Below are 25,947 nucleotides of genomic sequence, written 5' to 3'. Positions count from 1 at the left end.
CCCCCCCCTGACTTTAAAACTGGATCCGCCCCTGCTCATGAGTCGAATCAACCAAACTTTTCCATTTTGGAACTTAGTTGGCATCGGTATTCTCACTTGCACCAATAGCCGTCGAAGAGAGATGCGCGATGGACTGTGCGTTGCTACGTTCCAACTTGATACCTTTACCGCTAAAAATTATTCAGTTTTGAACGAGACTAAATGTTCTTTCTTGCTTGCTTCGAGTGCGATTTTCGGTCCGAAAATCACCAACATCTTAGGCACTTTCGGTATTCGGTAATTTGAACAAAAATTTCACAGAAACTGCCAGCACTTAATGCCTGCCAACTTTAATATTCCTCCTCCTAAAAAAGGAACAAATTATTGCGTCACTGCCAAAAAGCTTGGGACAGATTACACATTGTCAACGTTTTTAAGCAGGATGTACGGGAGAATGCATCTGCTGACAAGCTAAAGCCATTTTTAATTAGAAGATGGGGAAGTGGTGTATGTGAAGCTTCAATTTGGGAGGATTCCACGGAAAATGTAGTCTTCACTAATCTCATTTAAACTGATTGTATGGTGATCGCATCTTCACACAGAAAGTTCAAACGCTGCTGTGTTTATTGCGAGAATGCAGGAATTTTATACAATTCATACTCTCAAAGCCATTGGAAGCTTTTATGCGAATTCCCAGACTGCAATCTCTTTTATGCGTCGTTTCCTTAAAGAAATGTCGCATTTGTTGCGGCGAGTCCTTGATTCAAAAAAGGGTTACTGTTCCTAATGACGTACCAGCATCGTAAAAAAGACATAAAATTACCTACAGTTTCTTCTTCTCAATTAAGATTCATAGAAATAACATATACATTAGGCATTTCCGCTGAAGAAAACCTTGACTTTTCAGAGAAATAGAGGGTTTGAAAGTTTCACAAATCTATTTTTTGGCTTTACAGCTTGTGCTGGCTGTTTTTTTCCTCAAATCATACAGTCTCTGCTTTTTTTGGCACTAAAGTCGTAATTATACGGGTTTTTGATCGATTTGAGGGTTCAATTTTTATTTTAGTTAAAGTAGAATTTTGAAAGGAGAGATCGCGGTTGTTCACCATGGGCTAACATTTTCTGTGGGGTTTTGATGTCGAACGAATTGATTTTGAAGGTTCCAAGTTGATCCAACTTTTTCTTAATAAACAAAAAAAAATGTTCTCAACGAAATACATATCAACCTCTAGCGCGCCCTTCTTCCTTGCCCTGTCCTGTTCCATTAATGTGAGTTTTTTCCTTCGATAATCCATCAAATCCGAACAGAAATCGCAAAATAAAGCCCATTTTTCTGGCATCCAACAACAATAATTATAATGTAGCGAGAAACCGGTCAGGCCTTGACGTCTACCCTTCTACCCCATTCTAGCGGCCGGTATTTCAACCGGAGAAAGATGGATGGGTGGGAAAAAGCAATTATTTTTATAGCATTGTAATTTAATTATGCGCTCGTGAATAAGCAATAAAAACAGCAATTCTTTATACTGAGGGGTGGGATTAAACACGACAACGTCGCTAGGAAAACGTAATGAAAAGTGTCAGTGTGACGTTTCAATTCGCATGTCACTAGCATACATGAGACTTATTGACACTTATTTTGATTAGATGTCATTGTTTTTGTTCCAGTCAGCGTTTGCAAGCCTTTAAACAGATAAAAACTATATTGAAAACTGTGTAAGTATTGTTTTATGTTGTAGACTTAAAAACACAGGCCAAAATATGGGATGCCAGGAAGGTATTATCCAAGGGCGGATCCAGGGGGGTCATTCAAGCATTTTTTTGAGAAAACTGCCAACAATTCCCCATCCATGGTTCACTTTCTAAAAAGGCCTTTTGTTTCTGTCTAGAATGATGTACAAATGGGCGTTCTTGCTCATTTTGCCTCCGAGAAATGAGCAAAAACGGGACGGAAAACATTAAATGTTGGCATAATCTTGCACCTAAGCAACCTAACCACATAACCCTGGATCCGCCCCTGGTATTATCAATGTAGTTGAAAAAATGTCAATTGCTTACTAGCAATTTACACCTGTTTACACTAAAGTGTTATTATTCGGATGACTGCCACGTGCATTTGGGGGCCTAAACTGCCTACATTTATGCACCGTTGACTTTAATCCCATTAACACAGCATCGAGTGTCTTAAAATAGTTTTCTGCGAAAACAACTAAACGCATCCAATAGCTTTCAAGTCATAAAACCCATATGTTGTTTTGGTCTTTGCGTTGTCCACAACGGCCATAATTCAACTGTTTGTACAATGTAACTGAATGTTGGGGCTTTTTTTCGGAAATGTTTATTTTATTTATGTTAATTTATTTGATTTGATTTGAATTAATGCCAACGATTTTCAATAGACATTTGTCTCTCAAAGCCCCTAAATATGGCTTTAAATATCCTCTAGGCAAGTAGGTTTGTTAATTACTCTGCCGTCCATAGCCTTTCCCAACAGGTATCGGTGCATCATAAACTGAAATCCCACAGTTTCGCAATAATTATGATTGGAACTCATTAACCTCTAATTACTGTAAATGTGCAAGAACGGTAAATGAGCTCCAACCAATTAGGCAATGCCTAAATTGCTGGGGGTGTGAACCAACAACATGGATAATTTGCCGGCTGGAGATTCCATTCAGGTACCAAAACGACAACGTTGTCGAATTTAATATTTATTGCACCACTGCTACAAAGTGGTCAATTTGAAGCGAATTGCAATTGTGCTACACGTGCGTTGGAAAAATGCATTAAATCGAAAACTTTAATTTAAGAAAAGCGCTTCGTACAGTAAAGTTTAAAAACGTTCTCCCACACGTGTGTTGGTGATAATCGGCCATAAAATTCGTTGGCTTGCGTCAGTTTATTGTTTATTTACTATTTCGAACAATGGGGCCGGCATTTCGATTGAGAACCAACACAATTGCATGGGTGAACCACCTTAAAATTAATAAACGGCATGTTTCAATTACGAACCACGCTTCCTTTGAGACATTAAGGTGCGCTTGGACGTTGAACGTAACTACTTGTTGCGAAAGTTCACATTTCCTCTTTAGCAATAAGCTTTTATGCATAGAAGTGCACATTTTAACCAAAGGAGCACATGTGGGTTGAAACTTCCATTTTGAGACCATCGTTTTAGATTCGCGAAAAATTCGGTTTTACAGCGATTTTTATGAAAATTTCACCAATTTTAGGGTCAAGTGTCTTCTATGAACTACGAAAGTTTAAAATGTGCTACTTGCTCTGGTTTGGAAGCTGCGACATTTTAAAGGAAGGGTGCATTTGCTTTGAAACTTCCCTTTTGAGATCAAGTTTTTCTAGACTCGTAAAAATCAGGCTTGGCGGCGATTTCCATGAAAATTTCAGCATTTTCAGGATCAAGTGTCTTCTCTTTACTAGGAAAGTTTCAAATTTATTGCTTGCTCTGGTTTGGAAGTTACGATATTTTAATGGAAGAAGTGCATTCGATTTGAAACTTCCCTTTTGAGATCAAGTTTCTCTAGACTCGCAAAAATCAGGTTTTGCGGCGATTTCCATGAAAATTTCAGCTTGTTTAGGGTCAAGTGTCTTCTAGTCACTGAGAAACTTTCATTTTTCCAGTTGCTCAGGTTTAGAAGTTAGGTAATTTTAAAGCGAACCGCGAGAGATCTGGGTTGAATTTTCCATTTGAGGCCTCCGTTCTCTAGACTCGTAAAAATTAGGCTTTACGGCGATTTTCATGAAAATATCAGCATTTTCAGGGCCAAGTGTTTTCTAGCCACTGAGAAACTTTCATTTTTCTAGTTTCTCAGGAATAGAAGTTAGGTAATTTTAAAGAGAAAAATGTGTTGAAATTTTCATTTGAGGCCTTCCTCCTCTAGACTAGTAAAAATTAGGCTTTACGGCGCTTTTTACGAAAAATTCTGCATTTTTAGGGTCAAGTGTCTTCTAGTCAGTGAAAAAAAAAACTATTATTTTTCTAGTTGCTCAGGTTTAGAAGTTAGGTAATTTTAAAGAGAACCGCGAGAGATCTGAGGTAAATTTTCCATTTGAGGCCTTCGTTCTCTAGACTCGTAAAAATTAGGCTTTACGGCGCTTTTTACAAAAAATTCAGCATTTTTAGGGTCAAGTGTCTTCTAGTCACTGAGAAACTTTCATTTTTTTAGTTGCTCAGGTTTAGAAGTTAGGTACTTTTAAAGAGAACCGGGAGAGATCTGAGGTGAATTTTCCATTTAAGGCCTTCGTTCTCTAGACTCGTAAAAATTAAGCTTTACCGGGATTTTCGCGAAAATTTCAGCATTTTCAGGATCAAGTGTCTTCTAGTCACTGAGAGACTTTCATTTTTCTAGTTGCTCAGGTTTAGAAGTTAGGTACTTTTAAAGAGAACCGGGAGAGATCTGAGGTGAATTTTCCATTTAAGGCCTTCGTTCTCTAGGCTCGTAAAAATTAAGCTTTACGGAAATTTTCACGAAAATTTCAGCATTTTCAGGATCAAGTGTCTTCTAGTCACTGAGAAACTTTCATTTTTCTAGTTGCTCAGGTTTAGAAGTTAGGTAATTTTAAAGAGAACCGCTAGAGATCAGGGTTGAAATTTCCATTTGAGGCATTCGTTCTCTAGACTCGTAAAAATTAGGCTTTACGGCGATTTCCATAAAAAATTCAGCATTTTCAGGGTCAAGTGCCTTCCAGTCACAGAGAAATTTGCATTTTTCTAGTTGCTCAGGTTTAGAAGTTGGGAAATTTTAAAGCGAACCTCGAGAGATCTGGGTAGACATTTACATTTTAGGCCTTCGTTCTCTATACTCGTAAAAGTTAGGCTTTACGACAATTTTTATGAAAATTTCAGTATTTTAAGGGTCAAGTGTCTTCTAGTCACTGAAAAACTTTAATTTTTCTAGTTGCTGAGGTTTAGAAGTTAGGTAATTTTAAAGAGAACCGGGAGAGATCTGAGGTGAATTTTCCATTTAAGGCCTTCGTTCTCTAGACTCGTAAAAATTAGGCTTTACGGCGATTTCCATGAAAATTTCAGCATTTTCAGGGTCAAGTGTTTTCTAGTCACTGAGAAAGTTTCATTTTTCTAGTTGCTCAGGTTTAGAAGTTAGGTAATTTTAAAGCAAACCGCGAGAGATCTGGGTTGAATTTTCCATTTGAGGCCTTCGTTCTCTAGACTCGTAAAAATTAGGCTTTACGGCGATTTTCATGAAAATTTCAGCATTTTCAGGGCCAAGTGTTTTCTAGTCACTGAGAAACTTTCATTTTTCTAGTTGCTCAGGATTAGAAGTTAGGTAATTTTAAAGAGAACCGCGAGAGATCTGGGTTGAATTTTCCATTTGAGGCCTTCGGTCTCTAGACTAGTAAAAATTAGGCTTTACGGCGCTTTTCACGAAAATTTCAGCATTTTAAGGGTCAAGTGTCTTCTAGTCACTGAGAAACTTTCATTTTTCCAGGTGCTCAGGTTTAGAAGTTAGGTAATTTTAAAGAGAAAAATGTGTTGAAATTTCCATTTGAGGCCTTCGTCCTCTAGACTCGTAGTTACGTAATGAGCAGTAAATAAACAATTTTTCAAACATTGGTTTTTGAATTATTTGTCGAAATTAACGCCTATTAAATAGAGAACAGTTAGGACAAAATGCTTGAAAATTATACCGGGTGAAGTAGTCGACCTTTTCCTAGCAACTAGCATCAACCAACGCTCCTGTACACTAGGAAAATAATTGAAAAATCAAATTTTCATTAAAAAACGATATTTAATTGAAAATCGATCAAATAACCCACAATAAAAATAAAAGTTTTATAGTTTGCGTGCAACTCAGTTCAAATAACCGACGACCATGATCATGACCATGAACAAGGAAATGCAATTGGCAGTTTATTTAATAATATGCCACATAAACTGCAGTGGTTTCAACATTAAAAGTATCGTGGAAGGTCAGGGAAAATGTTTTAGGAAATGGCACGTACTGATCTAACAGTGTACACTGAAAGAACTGGCAAATGGTTGGCAACAAAATGTAAAATGCGCACGTAAGTGAACGGTCCCATTAATTTTTGTTGATGGACTTTCCAAACGTGAGCAGTTGAACAAGCAACAAATAGCCATTGCGGCTGTAAAAGCAAAAAAGCTGTAAATCAGGAAGCCAATAAATCGCGAAACGGGCTTTGTTAAGTGTCTCGGCCTTAAAACATTAACAACCATAAAATCGCAAACGTCTAGCACACGAAACACATTCTTTTCAGTCAAGACACCATCATGTAGATTGTTTCTCCACAAACCCTGCTGGTTCATCGACCCATTTTCCAGCCGTACTCACATTCTCTTCCCCTATTGGCTTTCCAGCTATGAGGGTGGCTTTTCTCTCCCCAGACACAAGCAGTGAATAGTTATTAATGGATGCGTACCAAGGTGTTGCATGGGTAGATGAAAAGCCAAAAAGCTTTCTATGATTAATTGATCGAGCCAAACTAATTTTTTGGGGGGTTCCCAGATTGCATTGCGCTCTAAGAGCGGTTTATATGGTATTTTAACCAAACCATCCCCCCCCAACAGCTTGATGTATGTTGCATAGTTACATGCAAAAGAGGGTGATTTATTCGTGCGAAATGGCTTTGAAGCTTCTACAAGAGGATGCGATCAGACGAAAAGCGGGTCATTTCGAACACTTTTTACCTGCTTCTCGAACCCAAAGGGCCATTCATCGTCTAACGGAAACAAAAAGGCATTTATCAGTGCATCCATCTTTTACTGAAGCCATCGAGCGACGAAACATCGAAACCGAGAAGTCTTAACGAAAAGGGTTCAAGGGCTAGTAGGTTCAAGCACTTTTAGATCAGTCTGGCAACGTGGACACGCGTCTAGGTGTGACGCGGGTCCCCGAGCATTGCCCTAATATCAGGGTCGGACTGGCTGGTATGTTTGCAAAAAATCTACTATTCTGTACGAGTGGAAATGCTATTAGGATATTAGGCTTGCGGTTTTACACCTAATTAAATCGCGATTGCGATTGTGGTTTATTATTATTAAAAATTGTTATTATTATTACATTACAAAAAATGTGGCGACATGTTCGATTCGAGTCCACTTTTCTAAAAAACGCCTTGAAAATTTTAGTTTTTTGAGGAAAAATGGCAACATCATCCAAGAGCTGTATTACACCGTAAATTGTGATTTCCATTCTGTACCCGATGACGTAAAAAAGCTCTCTTGCTCAAATGGTTCTTGAGATATGGCCAAAAATGTGCCATCTGGTGCCAACGGGGCAAAAACTTCTTTGTGCGCTCCGGAAGAAAATTCCCCCTTCACATATGCTTCTTCGTTCCAATTGAAGACAATGGGGACAATAACAAAATGAAAATAAGGGCTGTTAATTAACCATCACATTTCGCCACCCCACAACATCATTACCTACATGGAATAATCCATCGCATTACTCGAAGAGAAAGGAAATGGTTTACGTGCGAGACAGCATGGCGGTTAGCACGTGTTTGCCTCAAATGGGGGTCGGAGCCCCATTTCATGACCCCTGTGGGGTAACAGCCGCCCCCAAAAATCCGATTCAACAGACCCTACAGGGCCTAAATGAAGAAGATGTAACTTGATAACAACACACGAGAAAAACAAGTTAAACGGTGGCACACAGATTGAAATAAACAAACTGTTTTTTTGGCACGAACACACGAGTTTGGAATAAGTTGTTTGGAAGCAGATGAACCGTAAGCTGGCACCATCATAAATCATAGATTAAACTGGCCCATTTTTGGCCTGAAACTGGGTTAAACGAGAATCGATTCGGCACGAACAATCAAAACCAAACAACAAAACCCGATGGGATCCATGGAGAGTCAAAAAGGCGAGATTTATATTAAAGCTACTATCTACAGCTTGAACTGGATTAAGAGCTTTAATACAACGCAATATGGACAACGAATGTGTAAAAGCCAATGTAAAAATGAACAGTTATGTTGTAACTTTGAAGGTTTATAGCGTTTATAACTAAGTTCTGTTAATCCTAAGGGTATGAAGACTAAAAACGGAATATAAAAGACGGATACTCGGATTGGGGGTTTAAGACTTTCGGCAGAGGCTATGAAAATGTAAAAAAATAATAAAAATAAAATTATTGGTAGTAAAGCTAGACCATTCTAACGCGCTCAAAACTGCAACATTTCCAGTTGTGAGGGTGTCAAGTTGGAACGTAGCAACGCACAGGCTATCGTGCATCYCTCACAGCGCCRTTGTGTGGGAGTGAGAWAACCGCAACAGGCCCCGTTATAGAATGCGAAATTCAGTTTTATTTATTCAGAATCGCATCAACAACTTTCGTAAAAATCCTGATGTTTTTCGCCTTATTAGTCGCATTGCGCGAAACGAACACACCGACCAAATTCCTATCGACTACCACTTAACAAGCCGAAAATCAATGAAGTTTAACGGTTTAGCAGAGAAGAAATGTATTGAAAATCGGTGACTTATTTATGAAAACAGGCACAAGGTTGGCACATATTTTAAAAGCGATATTGATCGAGTATTTAGTAATTTGAAGGATTTTCTGTACCTGAATTCGCATGATACTTTATAATGATATCCAAATCAGGTTTCGCTCTACATTATCGGCATACGGAGAGGATGTACCGACTTTGCGGTGAAGCAAGAGATCGTAATCGCATTAATCACTGAAGAACGTTCTAAATTTTATAAGAACTGTGAAATTCAAATTAACCGATTTAAATGTTTTAGGTGGAAATGAGGCCAATTTTTCTCAAATTTGTATGGAGATTCTGATGATTCGATTCGTCCAGTTCTTCACTTGAAATTCGTAAGTATTTTCAGATATCGCTTTCGCTTCAAAAAAAAAACTGTAAAAATGTAACACAGTTTGGCACACAAGAATGGCATAGAAAGACTKCTGATGATGAGAATGCTTACAATTACTACTAGTGGCTCTTGMATTTGTGAAMTTCTCCAATTAGYCATAATAYGATGAGAAAGAGTGTCCCCTTAAAMCGCACGCAAAAGATTGCAAAAAACCGTTCGCTTCTTCACTCTTTCCGGACCAGTAATAGAAAAAGAACGACAATAATTGCGTCACTGCCAGAAAACTTGGGCCAGACTACCATCAATTGTTATAATCACTAATTAGTCGTGGACTGGGGCAACTTGAAACTGTTTCGGCTAGGTCGAAAAAACCCGGGTTCCGATGGAAATTTGCATTTGAAAAGCTCCATTCATAAAGAACATCCATCAGGATTAATGAGTAACATAAATTAGGCTTAGTCCGAAATCGAATGGGTTGGTATTATTGAAAATTGAACTGGTCCTACACTGCTGGAAAAAATCGCTAAAGATGCGCTGTTTACGGTGGGATTTTTGGCAGTGTACGTATGGCAAACATCTGCGAATTAGCAATCTCAAAGGCCACCTAACGTCACACTATTAACATTTCGGCCGCCCGGAATGCCGATGTTATTAAAACGTCGAATAATTTTGCAATAAAATGATCAAATTTGAAAGTATAAACCACATAAAATTCAAATTTGCAATATTTATAGACTCCCAGTAAGCGGCTTTGTATTGACGTTTCAAACTAGCTGGTTAGTGGGGCAATTTCATAAAAACCGCCTGTTTTTTTGTTTGACCCAGCGACGGTAATCAGGCTTTATTCTCCTGGGAACACAGTTGTTATTGTAAACAAGAAAATCACTCCTAATCGACACTTAATTAAGACTACTTGTTCAAGTACCGTCTTAATTAAGCTATTTTCGGATTGTTACACCATGGACTATCATTAGCCATTGGTTAATAGATCGTAATTCAGGCCTTAACTTGGCCCCCGACTTGTTTACAGGCATTGAAAAGATGGCAAGGTCCTAAGGAAGTCTTAGAATTTCCCGTTCGGGCTGATATCGGCCAGCAATTATTAACAGCATGAACGGCGAAAACAAATACCATTTTACAATAACAAAATTTTCGGTTCATGCGTCACGGCAATGGCGCACAGCATTATCACCAAACGGGCAAGATAAAGCTTTTTTGCGAATTTCGCGCACAAAAATGTTCGGCAAATCGTCGGGACCGTTTCCGATTCGCCTTATTCTTTTACCTGAAATAGCTTCTTTCAGGTCGGTTTTTTTGCCTGTATAATTATATCGAAAATGCAGACTTCACAGTGCAGTCACTGCAGTCTGAAAGACTTTCGTACTGAAGTAGGAGGAGTCTGTTGCACTTGCAAGCGTCGCAATTTGCGAATTGGTGCTAATTTGAACGACTGTGATGTTGCTTTAGAATTTTGCTCATGAACATCCACTTTTCCTTAAGCAGAAGGTTTATAAAAATTTTTCTCCTACAGAAAATTAATTACAAATACTTGATCTCACAAAATGAAAGTCATCCCCAACTGCGTGCTCGCATCTTCTGAAATCACAGCGATAGGAATGAATTTGAATTTTTATCCAGTTTTGGAAGACAGTTGAATCTGAAGAATCCAGTTTCCATTTTTGCCAGCTTAACAAGGATCGATCTCACACACAAATGAATGTTCCTCCTCAACTGCGCGCTTCTCTTTAAACATTCGCATCTTCTTAACTGAAGGAGGCAGGAATTTCAAGTTTTTCTCGTCTCTAAAAGTGCTGAAAGTTTCTTGCAAATCGCCCGGAATCCTGATTTTCAAAATGGATCGGTCCCCAACTGCGCGCCTCTCTTTAAAAATTCGCATCTTCTAAACTAAGGGAGGCAGAAATTTGAAAATTTACCTTTTCCAAAGGTGCTGGGAAAACAGTAGACGCTAAAGATGCTGAAAGTTTTATAAAAATCAACCAGAATCCTGGTTTTTACCAGCTTAGTGAATATCGGTCTCAAAATTGACGTTCATGTCCAACTGTGCTTACTGTGTACGCTCCTATTTAAAATCTTCCAAAATAAGGCATAGCCATTTGAAATTTTTAACATCCTTTGAAGACGTTTGCCTCTACAGATGCAAAAATTTCATAAAAATGGCCCGAAATTCTGATTTTTGCATCTAAGTAAGCGCTGGTCTCAAAATGAATCGGTCCCCAACTGCGCGCCTCTCTTTAAAAATTCGCATCGTCTAAACTAAGGGAGGAAGAAATTTGAAAATTTTAGCACCTTTGGAAAACAGTAGACGCTCAACATGCTGAAAGTTTTATAAAAATCAACCAGAATCCTGATTTTTACCACCTTCGTGAACATCGGTCTCAAAATTGACGTTCATGTCCAACTGAGCTTACTGTCTACGCTCCTCTTTAAAATCTTCCAAAATAAGGCAAGTAGCCATTTGAAATTTTCAACATCCTTTGAAGACGTTTGCCTCTACAGATGCTAAAATTTCATAAAAATCGCCCGAAATTCTGATTTTTGCATCTAAGTAAGCGCTGGTCTCAAAATAGATCGGTCCCCAACTGCGCGCCTCTCTTTAAAAATTCGCATCGTCTAAACTAAGGGAGGAAGAAATTTGAAAATTTCAGCACCTTTGGAAAACAGTAGATGCTAAACACGCTGATAGTTTTATAAAGATCAACCCGAATCCTGATTTTTACCAGCTTAGTGAATATCGGTCTCAAAATTGACGTTCATGTCCAACTGCGCTTACTGTGCACGCTCCTCTTTAAAATCTTCCAAAATAAGGCAAGTAGCCATTTGAAATTTTCAACATCCTTTGAAGACGTTTGCCTCTACAGATGCTAAAATTTCATAAAAATCGCCCGAAATTCTGATTTTTGCATCTAAGTAAGCGCTGGTCTCAAAATGAATCGGTACCCAACTGCGCGCCTCTCTTTAAAAATTCGCATCTTCTAAACTAGGGGAGGAAGAAATTTGAAAATTTCAGCACCTTTGGGAAACAGTAGGCGCTAAACATGCTGAAAGTTTTATAAAAATCAACCAGAATCCTGGTTTTTACCAGCTTAGTGAATATCGGTCTCAAAATTGATATTTATGCCCATGCCAAACTACGCTCTTCTTCCAAACTAATGCAAGTAGCAAATTGAAATTTCCCAAACTTTAAAGACGCATGGTGAGTTTTAAAACGTTGGACCCAATCATACAATTAACAGTGAATAAGCGGGCATTTTTGGTCCTTCGAAGCGGATGTAATATTGAGAAGTCTCTACTGCTAAGTACCTACTTGAAATCGTTCGAGCGAACACCATTATTTCACGGCGTTTATATTAGAAATCGCATCTACGTAGCTTTGTGAGTTTTCGAGTATGCACTAATTACGAAACGGCATGAACTCGATTTGCCATTCATTCAACAATAATGTTTCCAAACGGCTGGGATTCATTGAATTGGAGGAAAATAACACAAAATTAAACACATTTTTTTAAATAATGTCCAATTTCGGCTTATTCATCCAGCGTTTGCTAAATATCGCGATATTTGACCTTAACTCTGTAAAATCGTGGGGATTCACGTGCTGATTACTCAATGAAGGGGAGGGGGGCAAAATACGCTAATCAGAGCAAAAAAACTGCACTTTCACTTACCAATTACTTCATGTCTGTCATGCAATTCTGAAATATAATAAAAACAATAAATTACTGTCTAGAGGGTCTAGCAATCACTGGAAGTGGTTCAAAGTGAAAATCATATCCCCAGATCTGGGTCAGCACTGCATTAAAACAAACGGCACGAAATCCGCAAGACTTCGGGGTAAAATTACAGTTCTGTGCCACTTTTAAAGCCGAAAAAAATACGAAAATCCGGCAATTTTCCGTGGAATAAAACGAATTTTAGTGTTAACACACAACACCCCTTACACAACACCGTCGACTAGCGCAATTCGTAAATATACAAGGGGCGCATGACAAAGTGACAAACATGCGGTATACGGCATGAATGGCTGACGAAATTTGTGTTTTGTTTTGATTGATTCCAAAGTTGCCAGATGTCTGTTTTATTACCGTGCTTAGATAATAGTCACAGCTCTTTCCAGTCTGGACTGCCATTCCAACCGCAACCAATTTTTGTCGATTCCGGAAGAATTAATCTTTAGATCCACAGGGAATTCTCGACTTGTTTTGGTTTGAAGCGGAACGTTTTTTTAATTTGTGTTTCGGCTAAATATTTTTGGATTGGGAACAAAAAATGTTTTGGATTACATGCCTGCTGTATATCACTAGCGACACCTACGGATAATGCAATCAAACTCAAAGAGAAATCTAACTGGCAGCTAATCAGAAAGCTAGGTTAGTATAAGACAGGTTATTTTGTTTCTGGCCATTTCCGGTTATCAAAAAGGTAAATAAACAACAAGGAGTTGGTTCCACAGAACATACCCCCTTTTTTATTTTTGGGCAGATATTTTGTGGTTGGTTCATCAACAGAGATGCTTCTAAATCAGATAAACCTACTACTACTCGTCTTTATCTATGCTACTACGTATGGAAACCAGGTGAGGGCTCTCTGGTTCTAAAGAGTACCAATCAAAAATGAAACTGAAAGTTTCATTTAGCAGTTTTTTACGAACACTGTTTGGTATTCTACTTCTAGTATTCTATTGTGAATACCTAATATTCTACTTAGTTCAAATGCATGTAAGTATCACGTTTCAGAGTTGAATCGCCGTAGATTACCGTGCTTTGTACAGTGAGAAGTGAGTTTGGGGAATTTCTGTGTCCAAATAGTCCATTTTGAGACTTGTGAGTTTCTTACGTTCTCGTGCTAGGACAAAAACCTTTTTAATGTCAACATTTTTCCACACTCGTGACTATAGTAGGCCCATTTCAACTACTCCGTTTTCATAGGACAGCAAACCATAGACGGTTCTCAACTTATTTCAAGTTGAGATCGCGTTTTTGCCCTAAAAATCACACAACGGGCCGGGAAAATAGCACAAAACGGTAAAACAAACATTTTTTGTCAAAATCGTAATTTTTGTCACTATCATGATAAACTTTTTGATGGAAGGTTCGCCTAAAACTTGCACTACCGGCCAGAATAGCACAGGACATTTTTATTTGTTAGAAAACAAGCATTTTTTGCAACAAATCTCTATAAAGCTTATCTAGCTTATAAGAATATTTTCAATGTCAGAGTTACATATGTCGAAGTCTAATGAAGTTGTTTTGCCGAAACCTTAGAAATCAACGTTTTTTTTTAAATCTTCCCAACATTAAGCTTTTCGTTCGGTCACCCAATACTTATAATCTCACGCTCGCTCTCTCAATATAATCACGCTTATATTTCCATTTGTAGTGCTCTTGGCCTACTCTGGACCCCACTAAGCAAGAGAACATCACCTCAAAAGAGAACCCAGTGAGGATTTTGGTAATCGCAGATACTCATCTTCTGGGCTCTCTCAAAGGGCACTGGTTGGACAAGCTGAGACGCGAATGGCAAATGTATAGGGCGTTCCAAACAGCTGTAGCTTTGCACCAGCCTGAGCTAGTGTTTGTTTTGGGCGACCTTTTGGATGAAGGCTCCTTTTGCAGTGACAGCGAGTTCAGATACTACATAGAAAGGTTTTTCAGCTTGTTCCAAGTGCCTGGTGAAACCACCATGTATGTTGTGGCAGGCAATCATGATATTGGGTTCCATTATCGGTGAGAGTGATATGAGTGGTTTGGATGAAGACCAAGTGATGGGGTTTGTAGAATCCACCCGTATACTCAGAAGAGGTTCGAGGAAGGATTCAATGCACTCGCAGTGCAGCTGATCAGTGTCAGAGGGAATCACTTTGTCCTGGTCAATAGCATGGCTTTGGAAGGCGATGGTTGCTTTCTGTGCGAGCCAGCTGAAAAAGAGTTGGCCAAAGTGGCCAAACTGTTAAAATGCTCTCAGAGCTCCAACGAAGCCTGCGACCGTCTGCCAGCCACTCTGAGCGCTTACAGCAGGCCAATTTTAATGCAGGTGGGCACAAAAGAACGCGAAATGAGAAGCAACGTGTAACTCAGCGCCTTTTAGCATTACCCGCTGTATCGCGGTTCTGATAAAGACTGCACGGATTTCGATGCAGCTCCTTATCCGGAACGGGAGGAGCGCTTCCGGGAAAAATGGGAATGTCTTAGCAAGGAGGCGACAGATCAAATTCTCAAGCAGGTGCTAATTGGAAAAATAGGCAATGAATCAAAGTGTGAAGTGGTTGATTTTTTGCAGATCAAGCCCCGCCTGGCTTTATCGGGGCATACGCATCATGGATGTACCAGGCGACTTCCAGTAGGCGATGGCATTGAAATTACCATGCCCAGTTTCAGCTGGAGGAATAAGGATAATCCTAATTATGCTTTGGTGAGTTGCAGTTTAAAGTCATTTAATGTTTGGTTTTCACAGATTTTGTCTGCCTTTTTCATACTTGTTCTTTTCTCTCCTAGTTCTTATATTTAATCATTCATCTGTGTGTTCCGTTTATATGTATTTGTTCGGTCGAAAATAGAGTAGCAGGTTGGTACTTAAAAATCAGTCGCTTCTGAAATTTTCACCATTATTTGCTAAATTTTACCGTTACAAAATAAAATAAAAATGCGGATTTTTGTGTGACTGTTTATGATTTTATCGAGCTTGTATAGTTTTTGCACCTGTTCTTTTTCCCGTTGGTTCCAACGTTCATCATTTGTTCCTGTTTGACGAAAATGTTGTTCAAATTGTCCAAGCGACCGTTTGAAACAGAAAAAAAACTGTTGTGCATAAAGACCATGCAACAAGGTGAATCAGAATTGATCGGAATTTGAGTATTCACTAAAGTTCTCAATATGATCGAAAGTAAAAAAAAATCAGAAGCTTGGTTGCTTTAGAGTCACACCCTGTATACTTGGTTATTTATGAGTGATTATTTTTTTGCGTTGTTTGTTCAAAACTTCTTGAAATATTATTTCAACATGTGCTTGAATAGAGCGGGTGTTATCGCGAATGTCCACTTTAAACTAGTTTTCCGATTTAACCCGCAGAATTTTTGTGACCTATTCCGCAATCTTTTAAAAGAAATAGCGTGTTGAAATGCTTTCGATTGATTACCGTGTGGTCAGCTTGAGGACGATGGCCTTTACGTGTTGCGTGTTTAACAAACGGGGTTTTTAGGCTAAAACATACAATGAGCTGAAAAAAACCTACTCTACCTGCCGCTTCCGAAAGCCGTAAAAAATCAAATTTTTTTGCTTGGGCTTCCAGGTCTGATCATTTAGTTGCCAAGTGGTTTAAGACTTCTTATCTGGAAGCTTCTGGAGCGCGCTTTAAGCGAATAATATTTTGATTTTGACTAGTAGTAAACTTTGGACTATTGCAGGGCGTGTTCACTCCGAATAACTATGCCATCGGCAAATGCGAGATGCCAAGAGAATCGACTGTTATCAATCTGTACATTCTTGGATTGGTCGGCCTGTTTATTTGGCTCTGTTGCTGCAACAGGAGGCGGAGGTTTCCATAGAGGTATGCTATTAATAACATCAGTGTAATAAGGCTGACAACAGCACCAGATAAGTTGTCGAATAATATAAAAAACGCTTGTTTATCGCACAGTTTTATTCAAAATCAGGTAGTAGAAAACGATAAATTACATAAATACTTAAACTAACACCACGAAGATACTGAAGTTTACGTTTTCATATCTCCTAGCTGGGAGTCAAACGTACTAATACAGTGAATTAGCTCTAATTTGCCTAATTCTCAAATATCGCTAGTGAATGGCGATTGTAATACTGCTTTAAGCCTTGGCGTTTAACCGTGTGCTCTTCCCTACGTAGGCAAGTCACTAAGTTGTATTCCTCCAGGCTTCCTGAATATGCGTTCATGTTGAGGCAGCTCTCCAATCAGGTATTTATCCAGGGCCTTAATGGCTTGTGCACTGTGGCCACTTCCTCTAAAAGCAACCGTCGCATCCCTTCCCGCATGTTCCACCAGGATGTCTTCTCCCCCTGGATGCTGTAGGCAATGGAAAAATCAGCAAATTTGCACCATTGAGCACTTGGTTCACATACCTCATTGAGAAAATCCGTGATGTCGTAGACTCTGTCGTAAATAACTATCCAGCAATCGTTGAATGTATCATGCCAGGAAACCTCCTGAAGACTAATGGGTTTATTCGCCAGTAGGCTCCCACTGGATCCAGTAGTTGTAAAAATATTTGTTATTACTTGAGCCATTTGATTGGTGTTTCGCTAACAGCAGTAGAGGAGTGTTTTCATAAAACTGATGGCTTCATCGCAGTCCACTGTGCTTTTAAGTATCCCGCAGGGTCTGACGAAATCTTAATTTAATAAGTTGGCATAGGATTGTAGTGTTGAAAGGCTTCCTTATCACGTTTCGTGCGCGCGGTAATTCGATTATGTATCGCAACCTTATATATATGTGTTTGCTTGAATGGATTTTAATCTGCTGGTCGTTTTTTTTCCTGATATTCTAGTAGTACTAGGAAATTGTATCTTTGACAGAGTTTTTATCATTAGGTGAATGGAAATACGGGATATAAGATGCCCTTTATGCAATTTTTCCATTGTAGACATCACTTTCCTGGCTCGTGTTGATGTTTTGCATTTCTTCTTTATCGTTCTAATGGACCCAATTGCGACTGATATCCTATATGTTTTATTAGCCAAAGCTTGTCTAAATTTACATCATCTTTGTGAAATAATCATTAAAATCAATTGCCTACTCAAAACACGAAATATTTTGAAACCTTAAGCGTCACTTATTTGGTTTTTACGCTGTATTATGGCCAAAATCAAAATATTATCATGATAATAGAAGAATTTCATTCATGACTAGGCGATGTCCCCATCAGGGATTGATAACGCGCGTAGACAAGAAATTATTTTTGTTTCGAATATTTTGCATCAGACGTACATCGTGTTGCAATCAGAATACGGTTTTGTATGTCCAAAGAATCAGGATTACGCTATCGTTGGTTAAACCTGGTACGTTTTTCGGGCTTTTATTGTTGAGATTGTTGTGGAAAAGAATTTCTTCCGGAAGTTTCGCAAGCCTGAAATTCTGTTTCACGACGGGCTTAAAATCGTAAAAAAATTACCAGTTTTTTCACGGGCTTGTCTCTGTGTGTATAAGGAATTTTTTTTAGTAGTAATTGTATACAAATTTTGCTTTTCTAGTATTCTGAGTGGTAACAATTCTCAATGGTAATGTTTAATCTACGTCGTACGTTTAAACTCGAAATAGTCTGCATATTTTCGCAAAAAATTACCCACAACTCGATACTACGAAGCGTCGATGATAATTTGCATTTTTAATGATTTTTGTTCTTCGAGCAATGTACTTTGCTAATCTATAACTGGATGGCGCATGGTTCACTCACGTTAAAAATTTATTTCTGATAAATAGAGGATTCAGATAAGCTTGATTTATCCATATAGCGTTCGAAATTACCAATTTTTTCTAAATTTTGTTTTTACAAAAAAATGTTTTCATTATTGTCTAAATCAGTAATTTACCAACAAATTTGGTGCGGCAATTAAATGTTTTTTAACACAATTCGCAATTTAGTTCTTTTTATAAAAATGTACCTTGACGCCTATTTTGAAACAGCCTTTTTTTGGACAAAAAATATGTCAAGTGTGTCTCAAAATATATAGTTTTTTCAGTAAAATCGAGTTTATTGCGCGAATAGTGATTCAGTGAGTGTAGTGACCATTTTAAAAACCCGCCTTTAAAGCAGCGTTGCCATATGTGACTTTATCTTGAAACCCTTGAAGTAACTTAAGTCACCGTTGACAGATCTAGTTACTTTAGGTTAAGTAAGATGAAGGACTCGCATAAACAAAAAGACGTTTGTTATAAATAAATACACCTGAGTTCTACAGAGGATATTTCCGTTAATGAAATTACCAAAGAAATAGTTGTGAAACGATGGCAGGTCCGGCAAAGTCTTCGTCGTGCGAGGATCGGAAGCTCTGGATAGGAAATTTGGACTCTCGTGTTACCGAGTAAGTTGTACAATTTTCTTCATCAAAATTGCAGGCACAACAATGGACTGTTCGTGTATTAACACAGTGCTTTTTCCTTTTTATTGGTATCAACTTTTAAAACTCGTACAAACCCATGGCACAATCGAGAAGTTTGACCTAATTTTCCATCGTACGGGCCCATTTGCTGGCCTGCCTCGAGGATTTGCCTTCGTCACTTACAATAGCAGTAAGGACGCAAGCGGCGCAAAGACCTGTTTAAACGGCAAGCTAGTTGGGCAGAAGCGACTGGCTGTTACTTGGGCGCATAGTGCCGACTTGGTAAGGAGCTGCGTTTAAACCATCCATGAACAATTGAGGAAAGTGTTGTTTTAAGGATTCGGGCAGTCAAGAAAAACCGAAACCTTCCGTTAGTATACCCGCTTTAGCTCTAAGCAAAGACACGAAGAAAACCGACCGGATGTCTCAAATTCAAGCCATAGAAGCAAAGTTGCAGTTAATGAAACAGAAGGAGGACGAGCTGAAAATCAACGATTCTATCGCGACCAAGACGCCGGTTATTCAGCAGTTTCAATTCAATAAGGAGCGAGTTGGTAGCAAAACTCAACAATTTTTCAAGTTCCATAACCGAAGCAAAAAGCCCTATACTAGAAAGGCTAAGCAATAAATTGGATAACATTTATCAGCTCGTGTGGATCGTAAATATACTAGATTTTAACTGACTAACATGTAGACTAACTGGCCTAGGAGTATTGGAGGAAAGTTTTAAAATAATTAGTGATGTTCTGAGTGTGAAAACCCCAAATTTGTAGTTAGATAGTCCCGTATATAAACTGTTTGGATTTGTGTGTTTGAAGAAAATTGAAAAATAAAGTGCGAACAGTTTAAGAGCAATAATGCAATATTTATTAACTTGCTTACTCTTAAAGAAATAAGGGTTTAAAATAACAAGTAAACTGATGACTGTGCACTGTAAAGAATGAGCCATTTATAATGCCAAGTTTTACAATGAATAATATAACAAATTTCCTAGTTATGCCTCAGCAAGCATGATTTGAAGTAAAAAAATATATGTAATCTTGCTTACATATTATCACAATTGATTAGTTAAAACAGACACATCACACATTGCCAAATAGATCATGCTTACATCCCATAACGATAAATACATCTATCATTCGCATCTGACTTTCACATTTTCAACGTTTGCTATTTCGAATTGACGAACAAATTAAGATGTTTTCCAAAAAAAATTAAAGAATTTCTTAAAACAAGCAAACATAATTACATTTAATGCTTCTAAGTCCTTCGCTTTGCTCTAAGCTGCGCTCGCTGTTTTACACCCGATCCGGTGCCAATATTGAACACACCAGGCTGTTGTGGGGCGGCACCTACTACTGAAAAATTTGGCGTGGACGCTGCCCCTCCGAAGGGAGGCGCCTGTACACTCGAAGATCCGAAAGTGGCTGGACTCTGACCTGAAAAGCACACCAGTACAAGTGTGGATTAGATTAAGGTGGCAAAGCAAAAGACTACCTGTAAAGCTGAATGAAGGCTTTGCTGGTTCAGTGCTGCCTCTAGGACCAAATGCAAATGGAGTCGACGTGGGTAAAGCATTTGAGCCGAAGTTAAAACCTCCAGCTGGTTGTTGAGTGTTCACAGTGCTAGCCGGGTTTGAGGAACCTAAAATTAAAATTAACAGTTTTTTTAGGATTCACTCCAAAAGTTAAATGTCTGAGTAACCGACTTGAAAGATTGCAACTTACCAAAAACATTGCTGCCAGTGGAACCGAATCCAGTGCTGGCCGTATTTGCTGGTTTGCCAAAGGAGTTGGCACTGCCCGACCCAAAGATAGAACTCGGTTTAGCGTCAGCTCCTCCAAAAGTGAACGCAGGCTTGTTATCGGTTTGACCAAAACTAGGGGCAGGCGCAGCTCCGAAGGTACTCGGTGTGGTGGTGGTTCCAAAGGTCGGAGCCCCAGATCCAAAACCACTAGTGGAAGTGAACGAGGTGGGCGCCCCAAACACGCTTGGCGTCGTTGTTGTAGAAGCCCCAAAAGCATTTTCTGTTTTATTGGCCCCAAAACTGAAAGCCGGCGTGGAATTCGCCTTGAATGCTGGCGCAGACGTTCCAGATTGAGCGCTGAATACACTGGTTCCATAAGGAGGTGGAGGATTTGAAGACTTTGTCGCAGCAGCGCCAAACACAGACGACGACGGCTGCACAGGCGCCCCAAAAGCGCTGTTGGTGCCGCTTCCAAACATCGGCGCTTGTGTGGTTTTACCAAGCATGTTGGAAGAGTTCAGAGCTGGAGAAACTGCGAGCGTGACATCGCCAAACGCCGTCACAGAAGGGGTTAATTTAGGTGCTCCAAACGCCGATTGACTTGTTGAAAAGGTTGGCATGTTAAAGCTGGACGCACCGAAGCCTGCAGCTGTTGTAGTTGGAGTGGCGAAAGCACTTGCAGCAGCAGTTGCGCTGGGCGCACCGAAGGGACTTAAAGCAGATGTTTTATTTGGCACGCCGAAAGCATTAGATGCTAGAGTTGCGCTGGGCGCACCGAAGGATTTAGAAGTAGATAGTGTATTTGCAACGCCGAAAGCATTAGATGGGTGAGTTGTGCTTGGCGCGCCAAAAGAGGCTGAAGGGGGAACGCTGCTGGCACCAAAACTAACCAAAGTAGTTGCAGGGGCACCAAAATTAGTAGCATCAACGTTTCCAAACGTTGATGCAGGCGTGGTGGTGCCAAAAGACACAACACTTGTTGCACTGGGGAATGCGTTTGAGGTTTGGTTACTACCGAAACCGAACTTGGAGGAATTGGCTGTTGAAGAAACTGTTGGGGCTCCAAAACCACTGGTCTGATTGGCTCCAAATAAAGGCGCAGTGGAAGCTGGAACGCTCCCTCCAAATCCAGTGCTTGGCACTAGCTTGACGGAGTTCTGAGCGGCAGCCGGGGCTGCAAAGGATAATCGTTGGCCATCAGAGTCTGAAGTCGTTGGCACAGATCCTGCTGCTGGACTTTTGGATGCAAAGTTTCCAAACTTAAGGTCGTTGGTGGATGTTCCGAAATTAAATGCAGGAGTGATTGGAGCTGGTGCAGTGTTGAAACTGTTGGTTGCTGTTGCCAAGCCAAACCCAGCATTACTTTGCGCCTCGTTGCCAAAGGACAAAGCTTTTTGCTCTGGCTTGTTGAAGATAAAACTGTCAGCAGAAGGAAGTGCCAGGCTATTTTGGCTTGTGGTCGGCGGCGTTGCAGCCGGAGCCTTCAAATCGAATTTAAATCCTCCGGGCTTAGATGGTGAGGTCTTCTTACTGATCACTGGTGGTGTACTCGGAAGTTTTTCAGAAGCATTTGAAGTAGATAATGACGGTTTACTGAATGAGAGTGCAAGCGGCGTGCTTGCATTGAGCGACTCTGTTGGAACCTTGGTGGAAACTGGGCTGGCGAATGCGGAGGAAGAAGCTGGAAGGTCGGCTTTCGCCTTAGAATCAGCAAAATTAATTGAAAAGGTCGGTTGACTTGAAGTTGGAGTTTTTGCTGGACCAACAGCAGCAGGTGTAATGGATGTTGGCACTGAGAGAGGCTCAGCTTGTGAAGTGATGGGTGCTGGCACGTTAAAGTGGACATGTCTATCCTGTTTAACTGGCAAAGGGCTGGATGAACGTGTAGCTGGTGCTAAACTTGATACCAAGGGAGCTTTGGGTGCAGCCGGTGTTGTATTTTCAGTAGTTTTCGGCTTATCTTGTTCTACAGTTTGACTAGTCTGTTCATCTTCGACAAGTTGCTTTAACGGCAAGGCAGCGTCTTTGCCAGCCAAATTGCCCATCAAGGCTGCTAGTCTACTTTTCCTAATTCGGTCCAGACGTGCGTCATCAAATACTTTAATAGAACTATTTGCGTGTTTAGTCCTGCTATCTTCTTGAACCGAAACAGGCGCCGGGGGTTCTGGTTTACTTTCACTCACTGGGATTATTGTTTGTGTTTCAACGTTCACCAACTTAACATGTTTGGGTGCGATCAAGGACTCTGTAGAGGTGCCTAAGAAAGAGCCAAGTTTAATTAATAAAAGTAATTAAATTATATATTAATGAAAAGTACTTGGAAATCGTGTGAACTTACTAATAGTTTTCCTTTTGATTCTCGGAGGTTCAAAATTCAAAAGTGTAGACAAATCTGAAGAGGATTTTGAGGCAGTGAACTCGTCATAGACGCATATTTTCTTCTTTGTCTGTCTCAATGTGGGACTGGTCGGTGATTCTTCTAAAGGAGAGTCAGCACGAGCTCTTTTTGAAGTTGGAGTTGCAGCTCCGTTTGGTATATGGGTTTTCATTCGCTTGCCCCATTCTTCAGGAAAATCGTGTTCCTGCAACAGCGTGAAGTTAGTTAACTCATAACGTTGAAGTGGTTATTTTAACTTAATCTAAGTTGTGTTGATCTACGTACCTCTTCTGAATGAATTCGCTTGCGCGAAATCTCCTTCAAAGCGTCCAAAACGCTTTTAGTGCCTATATCGGGGGTTGAACTATGCGAGGGGAGACTGATTTGTCTCTTAAAGGCTGGTTGAGGTTTAGTCATGTCTTTCAGTAGTTTACGTTTTTCTTCGGGAGGACACAATCTTAAATATTCTTCCAACATTTCAGATAAATTTTTTTCTGCTTCGTCGCGAATCCACTTACCTGGACTCGACAATTTCACTTTCACCCTCTTTAAGGACGGGCCCAAGACGGGCGACTGTTGCTTGAACAAATGCACTACAGGAAACAGGCCAAGGCCGTTATATCTTTGCTGGTGAGTTACTCGTCGCTCTTCCTCTGCCTCTTCATTATAGAGGACAATGCGTTTGGCCAGGCCGCAACTTTTTGTTTCTTCATACATACTAACATTGTCTTTGTAGTTTAATGACGTTAGCAAGGGGCCTTGGCACTGTTGGTATCTCGGGGTTGAGCGGCTAGTTGAAGGTGTTGAAAGTGCTGATAGTGAGTATCTGAAAGTGATTTTATCAGTTAGTTGCTGCTGATAGTATACACTGCTTTTTTCACATATTTAAATTGGCGAATGTTTTCTTCAGAGATCAGTGCCCTTTATTTTAAGAAGGAAGAGGTTATCTAGTGTGTTTTTAGTGCAACGACTAATGTTTAAAGGTAGTTTTTTTTGGGTAAAAGATAAAAGCGAGTAAGCTACAAGTTTACCTTCTAGGAGTTCCTTGCTTCGCTGACGCTGCTGGTGAGAGTTGAGTTTGGCTAGCAAAACCGTGCGAGTTTACTGGTGTTGATGTCCCTTTAGGTACTAGTGAAAAGCGGTCGTGTAAATAGCTCCTGTTTGATTCCATTTGAGACTTTGCCACTTCCTTCGAATTGAGCATTTCAATTTAAACTTGGATAACCTCAAAACACTGCACGAATTCTACGCCTAGTTCAACGTTAAATGCCCGACCTTAAAGTAGGTAAACACTGGGATTTGGGACACTGTTAACCTTAAGCAAGCGGTTTGTTATTTTAGTCTTTTCGGAATTAGCGCTTTTAAATTCACCATGCCATGAAAATTGAAAAACCTTTTACAGTTGTCAAAGTTTCCATGACATGAGTGATGCGCGCAACGTTGCCCAAGCCATTGTTTTAATGAAAAGTGCAAGTGTGCAGTGTGGCCAATAGAAGATAGCGGATCAGATGATATGGTCGGCCATGACACATTTGTCGCCACATCTGTCACTGTTTAATTCCGTGTTTTGATGGCCACCCACATCTAAGTTTATTGTTCTGCAAATTAGGAGTACTAAGAACTTTCAGCGTAATTAAGAACAATTGCATTTGCTGTTAATTAATCTAGTGGTCAGGAGCGCGGTCCAACAACACGGCAAGCGTAAGTAAAGTGGAGGTTTTGCTGATGTTTACTGATATCCAGGTGTCTCTTTTGTGATCAATGCTGTATAGGTAGCAAACAAACTAACGCTTGGTTTTTTCGCAGGAAAATGTCGGCGGGGCCATACAATTACTCGTATATCTTCAAGTACATTATCATCGGGGACATGGGAGTGGGCAAGTCCTGTCTTCTCCACCAGTTCACTGAAAAGAAATGTAAATCCTGCTATTTGTTTTACCTAAACTCGTTTAATTGGGGATTTTCCGCAGTCATGGCTGACTGTCCTCACACAATTGGAGTGGAATTCGGCACGAGAATCATCGAAGTCTCCGGACAAAAAATCAAACTTCAAATCTGGGATACGGCAGGACAGGAGCGGTTCCGCGCCGTCACCAGGTCCTACTATCGGGGCGCGGCAGGAGCTCTTATGGTCTATGACATTACCAGACGGTCCACCTACAATCATCTGAGCAGCTGGTTGACCGACACCAGAAACCTGACCAATCCCAGCACAGTGATCTTTCTCATTGGTAACAAGTGCGATCTGGAGGCTCAACGCGACGTCACTTATGAAGAAGCCAGCAAGTTTGCCGAAGAAAATGGGCTACTCTTTGTCGAAGCTAGTGCCAAAACGTAAGTCAGTCGTTTGTTTATATCCGTGCACCTTTTGCCATTGGTCAGACAGTTTAAGTTGGCATTACTGGCTGGAGATGGAAATTGCGTTTGAAACCACGCCTCAATCTTTAAAGCGGATAGATGCGATCCTTAGCTGGGTTTTAAGAAATTGGCTTGAAAAAATGTTCTCTAATAAAATGCGCATTATCTTCATTTACACAAAGGAGAAATAAAGATAATGCAAATAATTGCGTATGAAAAAGAACATAAATGGTTTATTAAACAAGATTGCTTTATTGTAAATTGTAAATAAGCGGGGATAGTTTTTGTTTGGCCGATATGTGTGTGTAACACTAAAAATAACAACAGTAAACATTTTATATATGTAATTACGAATTTATCGGCAACTGTCACTCACAAACGTTGCCCTTTACCAAACAAAATAGTTTGTAATACACATACAATGGTAAAATTTTCGATAACTAAGCAGATAGATACGTTCTATATTGTTGAAGCGATTCATTTTTTTACAAACTTCTTTTTGGGTATTTCGCCTCAAAAATTTTTGTCTTTAAAAAAGACAGAATTTCCTCACGTCTTTTATTACAGA

The 25,947-nt window shown here is 39.7% G+C and overlaps 5 protein-coding genes across 12 annotated transcripts in view; 2 read left to right on the top strand and 3 right to left on the bottom strand.

The window, feature by feature from the left end:
• LOC109538529 (atrial natriuretic peptide receptor 2) overlaps positions 1-12,866 on the bottom strand; it is a 40,596-nt gene extending 27,730 nt beyond the window's left edge. The window contains exon 1 of the mRNA XM_019905788.2: positions 12,496-12,866. The gene's annotated coding sequence lies outside the window, so the exon portion shown is untranslated. The remainder of the gene's footprint in view (positions 1-12,495) is intronic.
• The window catches only part of LOC109538535 (ras-related protein Rab-14), a 26,398-nt gene continuing 2,057 nt past the window's right edge, over positions 1,607-25,947 (top strand). The window contains exons 1-8 of one of the 7 annotated variants that reach the window (XM_048664632.1): positions 1,607-1,695; positions 8,732-8,810; positions 14,207-14,553; positions 14,605-14,860; positions 14,915-15,049; positions 15,107-15,238; positions 16,230-16,372; positions 24,828-24,937. In XM_048664632.1, coding sequence (XP_048520589.1) covers positions 14,351-14,553; positions 14,605-14,860; positions 14,915-15,049; positions 15,107-15,238; positions 16,230-16,370 — 867 coding nt within the window. In that variant the 5' untranslated portion in view covers positions 1,607-1,695; positions 8,732-8,810; positions 14,207-14,350 and the 3' untranslated portion in view covers positions 16,371-16,372; positions 24,828-24,937. Of the gene's footprint in view, positions 1,696-8,731; positions 8,811-12,965; positions 13,546-13,750; positions 13,852-14,206; positions 14,554-14,604; positions 14,861-14,914; positions 15,050-15,106; positions 15,239-16,229; positions 16,373-24,498; positions 24,723-24,748; positions 24,765-24,827; positions 24,938-24,991; positions 25,356-25,947 lie in introns of those variants that run through there. The other 6 variants (XM_048664631.1, XM_048664630.1, XM_048664633.1 and 3 more) reach the window with 6 other exon arrangements.
• LOC109538542 (cytochrome b5) lies at positions 16,451-17,168 on the bottom strand. The gene is made up of 2 exons (XM_019905803.2): positions 16,921-17,168; positions 16,451-16,864 (listed from the first exon to the last, which is right to left on the bottom strand). Exons 1-2 carry the CDS (start codon positions 17,083-17,085, stop codon positions 16,679-16,681), a joined length of 351 nt encoding a protein of 116 aa, XP_019761362.1. The 5' UTR covers positions 17,086-17,168; the 3' UTR covers positions 16,451-16,678.
• LOC109538540 (probable RNA-binding protein 18) lies at positions 18,676-19,752 on the top strand. 2 transcript variants are annotated; one of them, XM_019905802.2, is made up of 3 exons: positions 18,676-18,879; positions 18,966-19,179; positions 19,235-19,752. In XM_019905802.2, exons 1-3 carry the CDS (start codon positions 18,803-18,805, stop codon positions 19,523-19,525), a joined length of 582 nt encoding a protein of 193 aa, XP_019761361.1. In that variant the 5' UTR covers positions 18,676-18,802; the 3' UTR covers positions 19,526-19,752. The 2 variants fall into 2 exon arrangements, with proteins under 2 accessions (XP_019761361.1, XP_048520594.1); XM_048664637.1 differs by having other exon boundaries at positions 18,794-18,879; positions 18,947-19,179.
• Positions 19,737-24,461, bottom strand: LOC109538530 (nuclear pore complex protein DDB_G0274915). Its single transcript, XM_019905790.2, has 7 exons — positions 24,053-24,461; positions 23,540-23,847; positions 23,307-23,488; positions 22,983-23,226; positions 20,625-22,901; positions 20,395-20,541; positions 19,737-20,336 (listed from the first exon to the last, which is right to left on the bottom strand). The coding sequence occupies exons 1-7, from the start codon at positions 24,223-24,225 to the stop codon at positions 20,158-20,160; spliced, it is 3,510 nt and encodes a 1,169-aa protein (XP_019761349.2). The 5' UTR covers positions 24,226-24,461; the 3' UTR covers positions 19,737-20,157.

The sequence above is a fragment of the Dendroctonus ponderosae genome, unplaced genomic scaffold (assembly GCF_020466585.1).
Source record: "Dendroctonus ponderosae isolate FM_Combo_2020 unplaced genomic scaffold, Dpon_F_20191213v2 Dpon_F_20191213_3, whole genome shotgun sequence".
Classification (NCBI taxonomy): Eukaryota; Metazoa; Arthropoda; class Insecta; order Coleoptera; family Curculionidae; genus Dendroctonus; species Dendroctonus ponderosae.
This window is presented reverse-complemented; position numbering and strand designations above follow the sequence as displayed.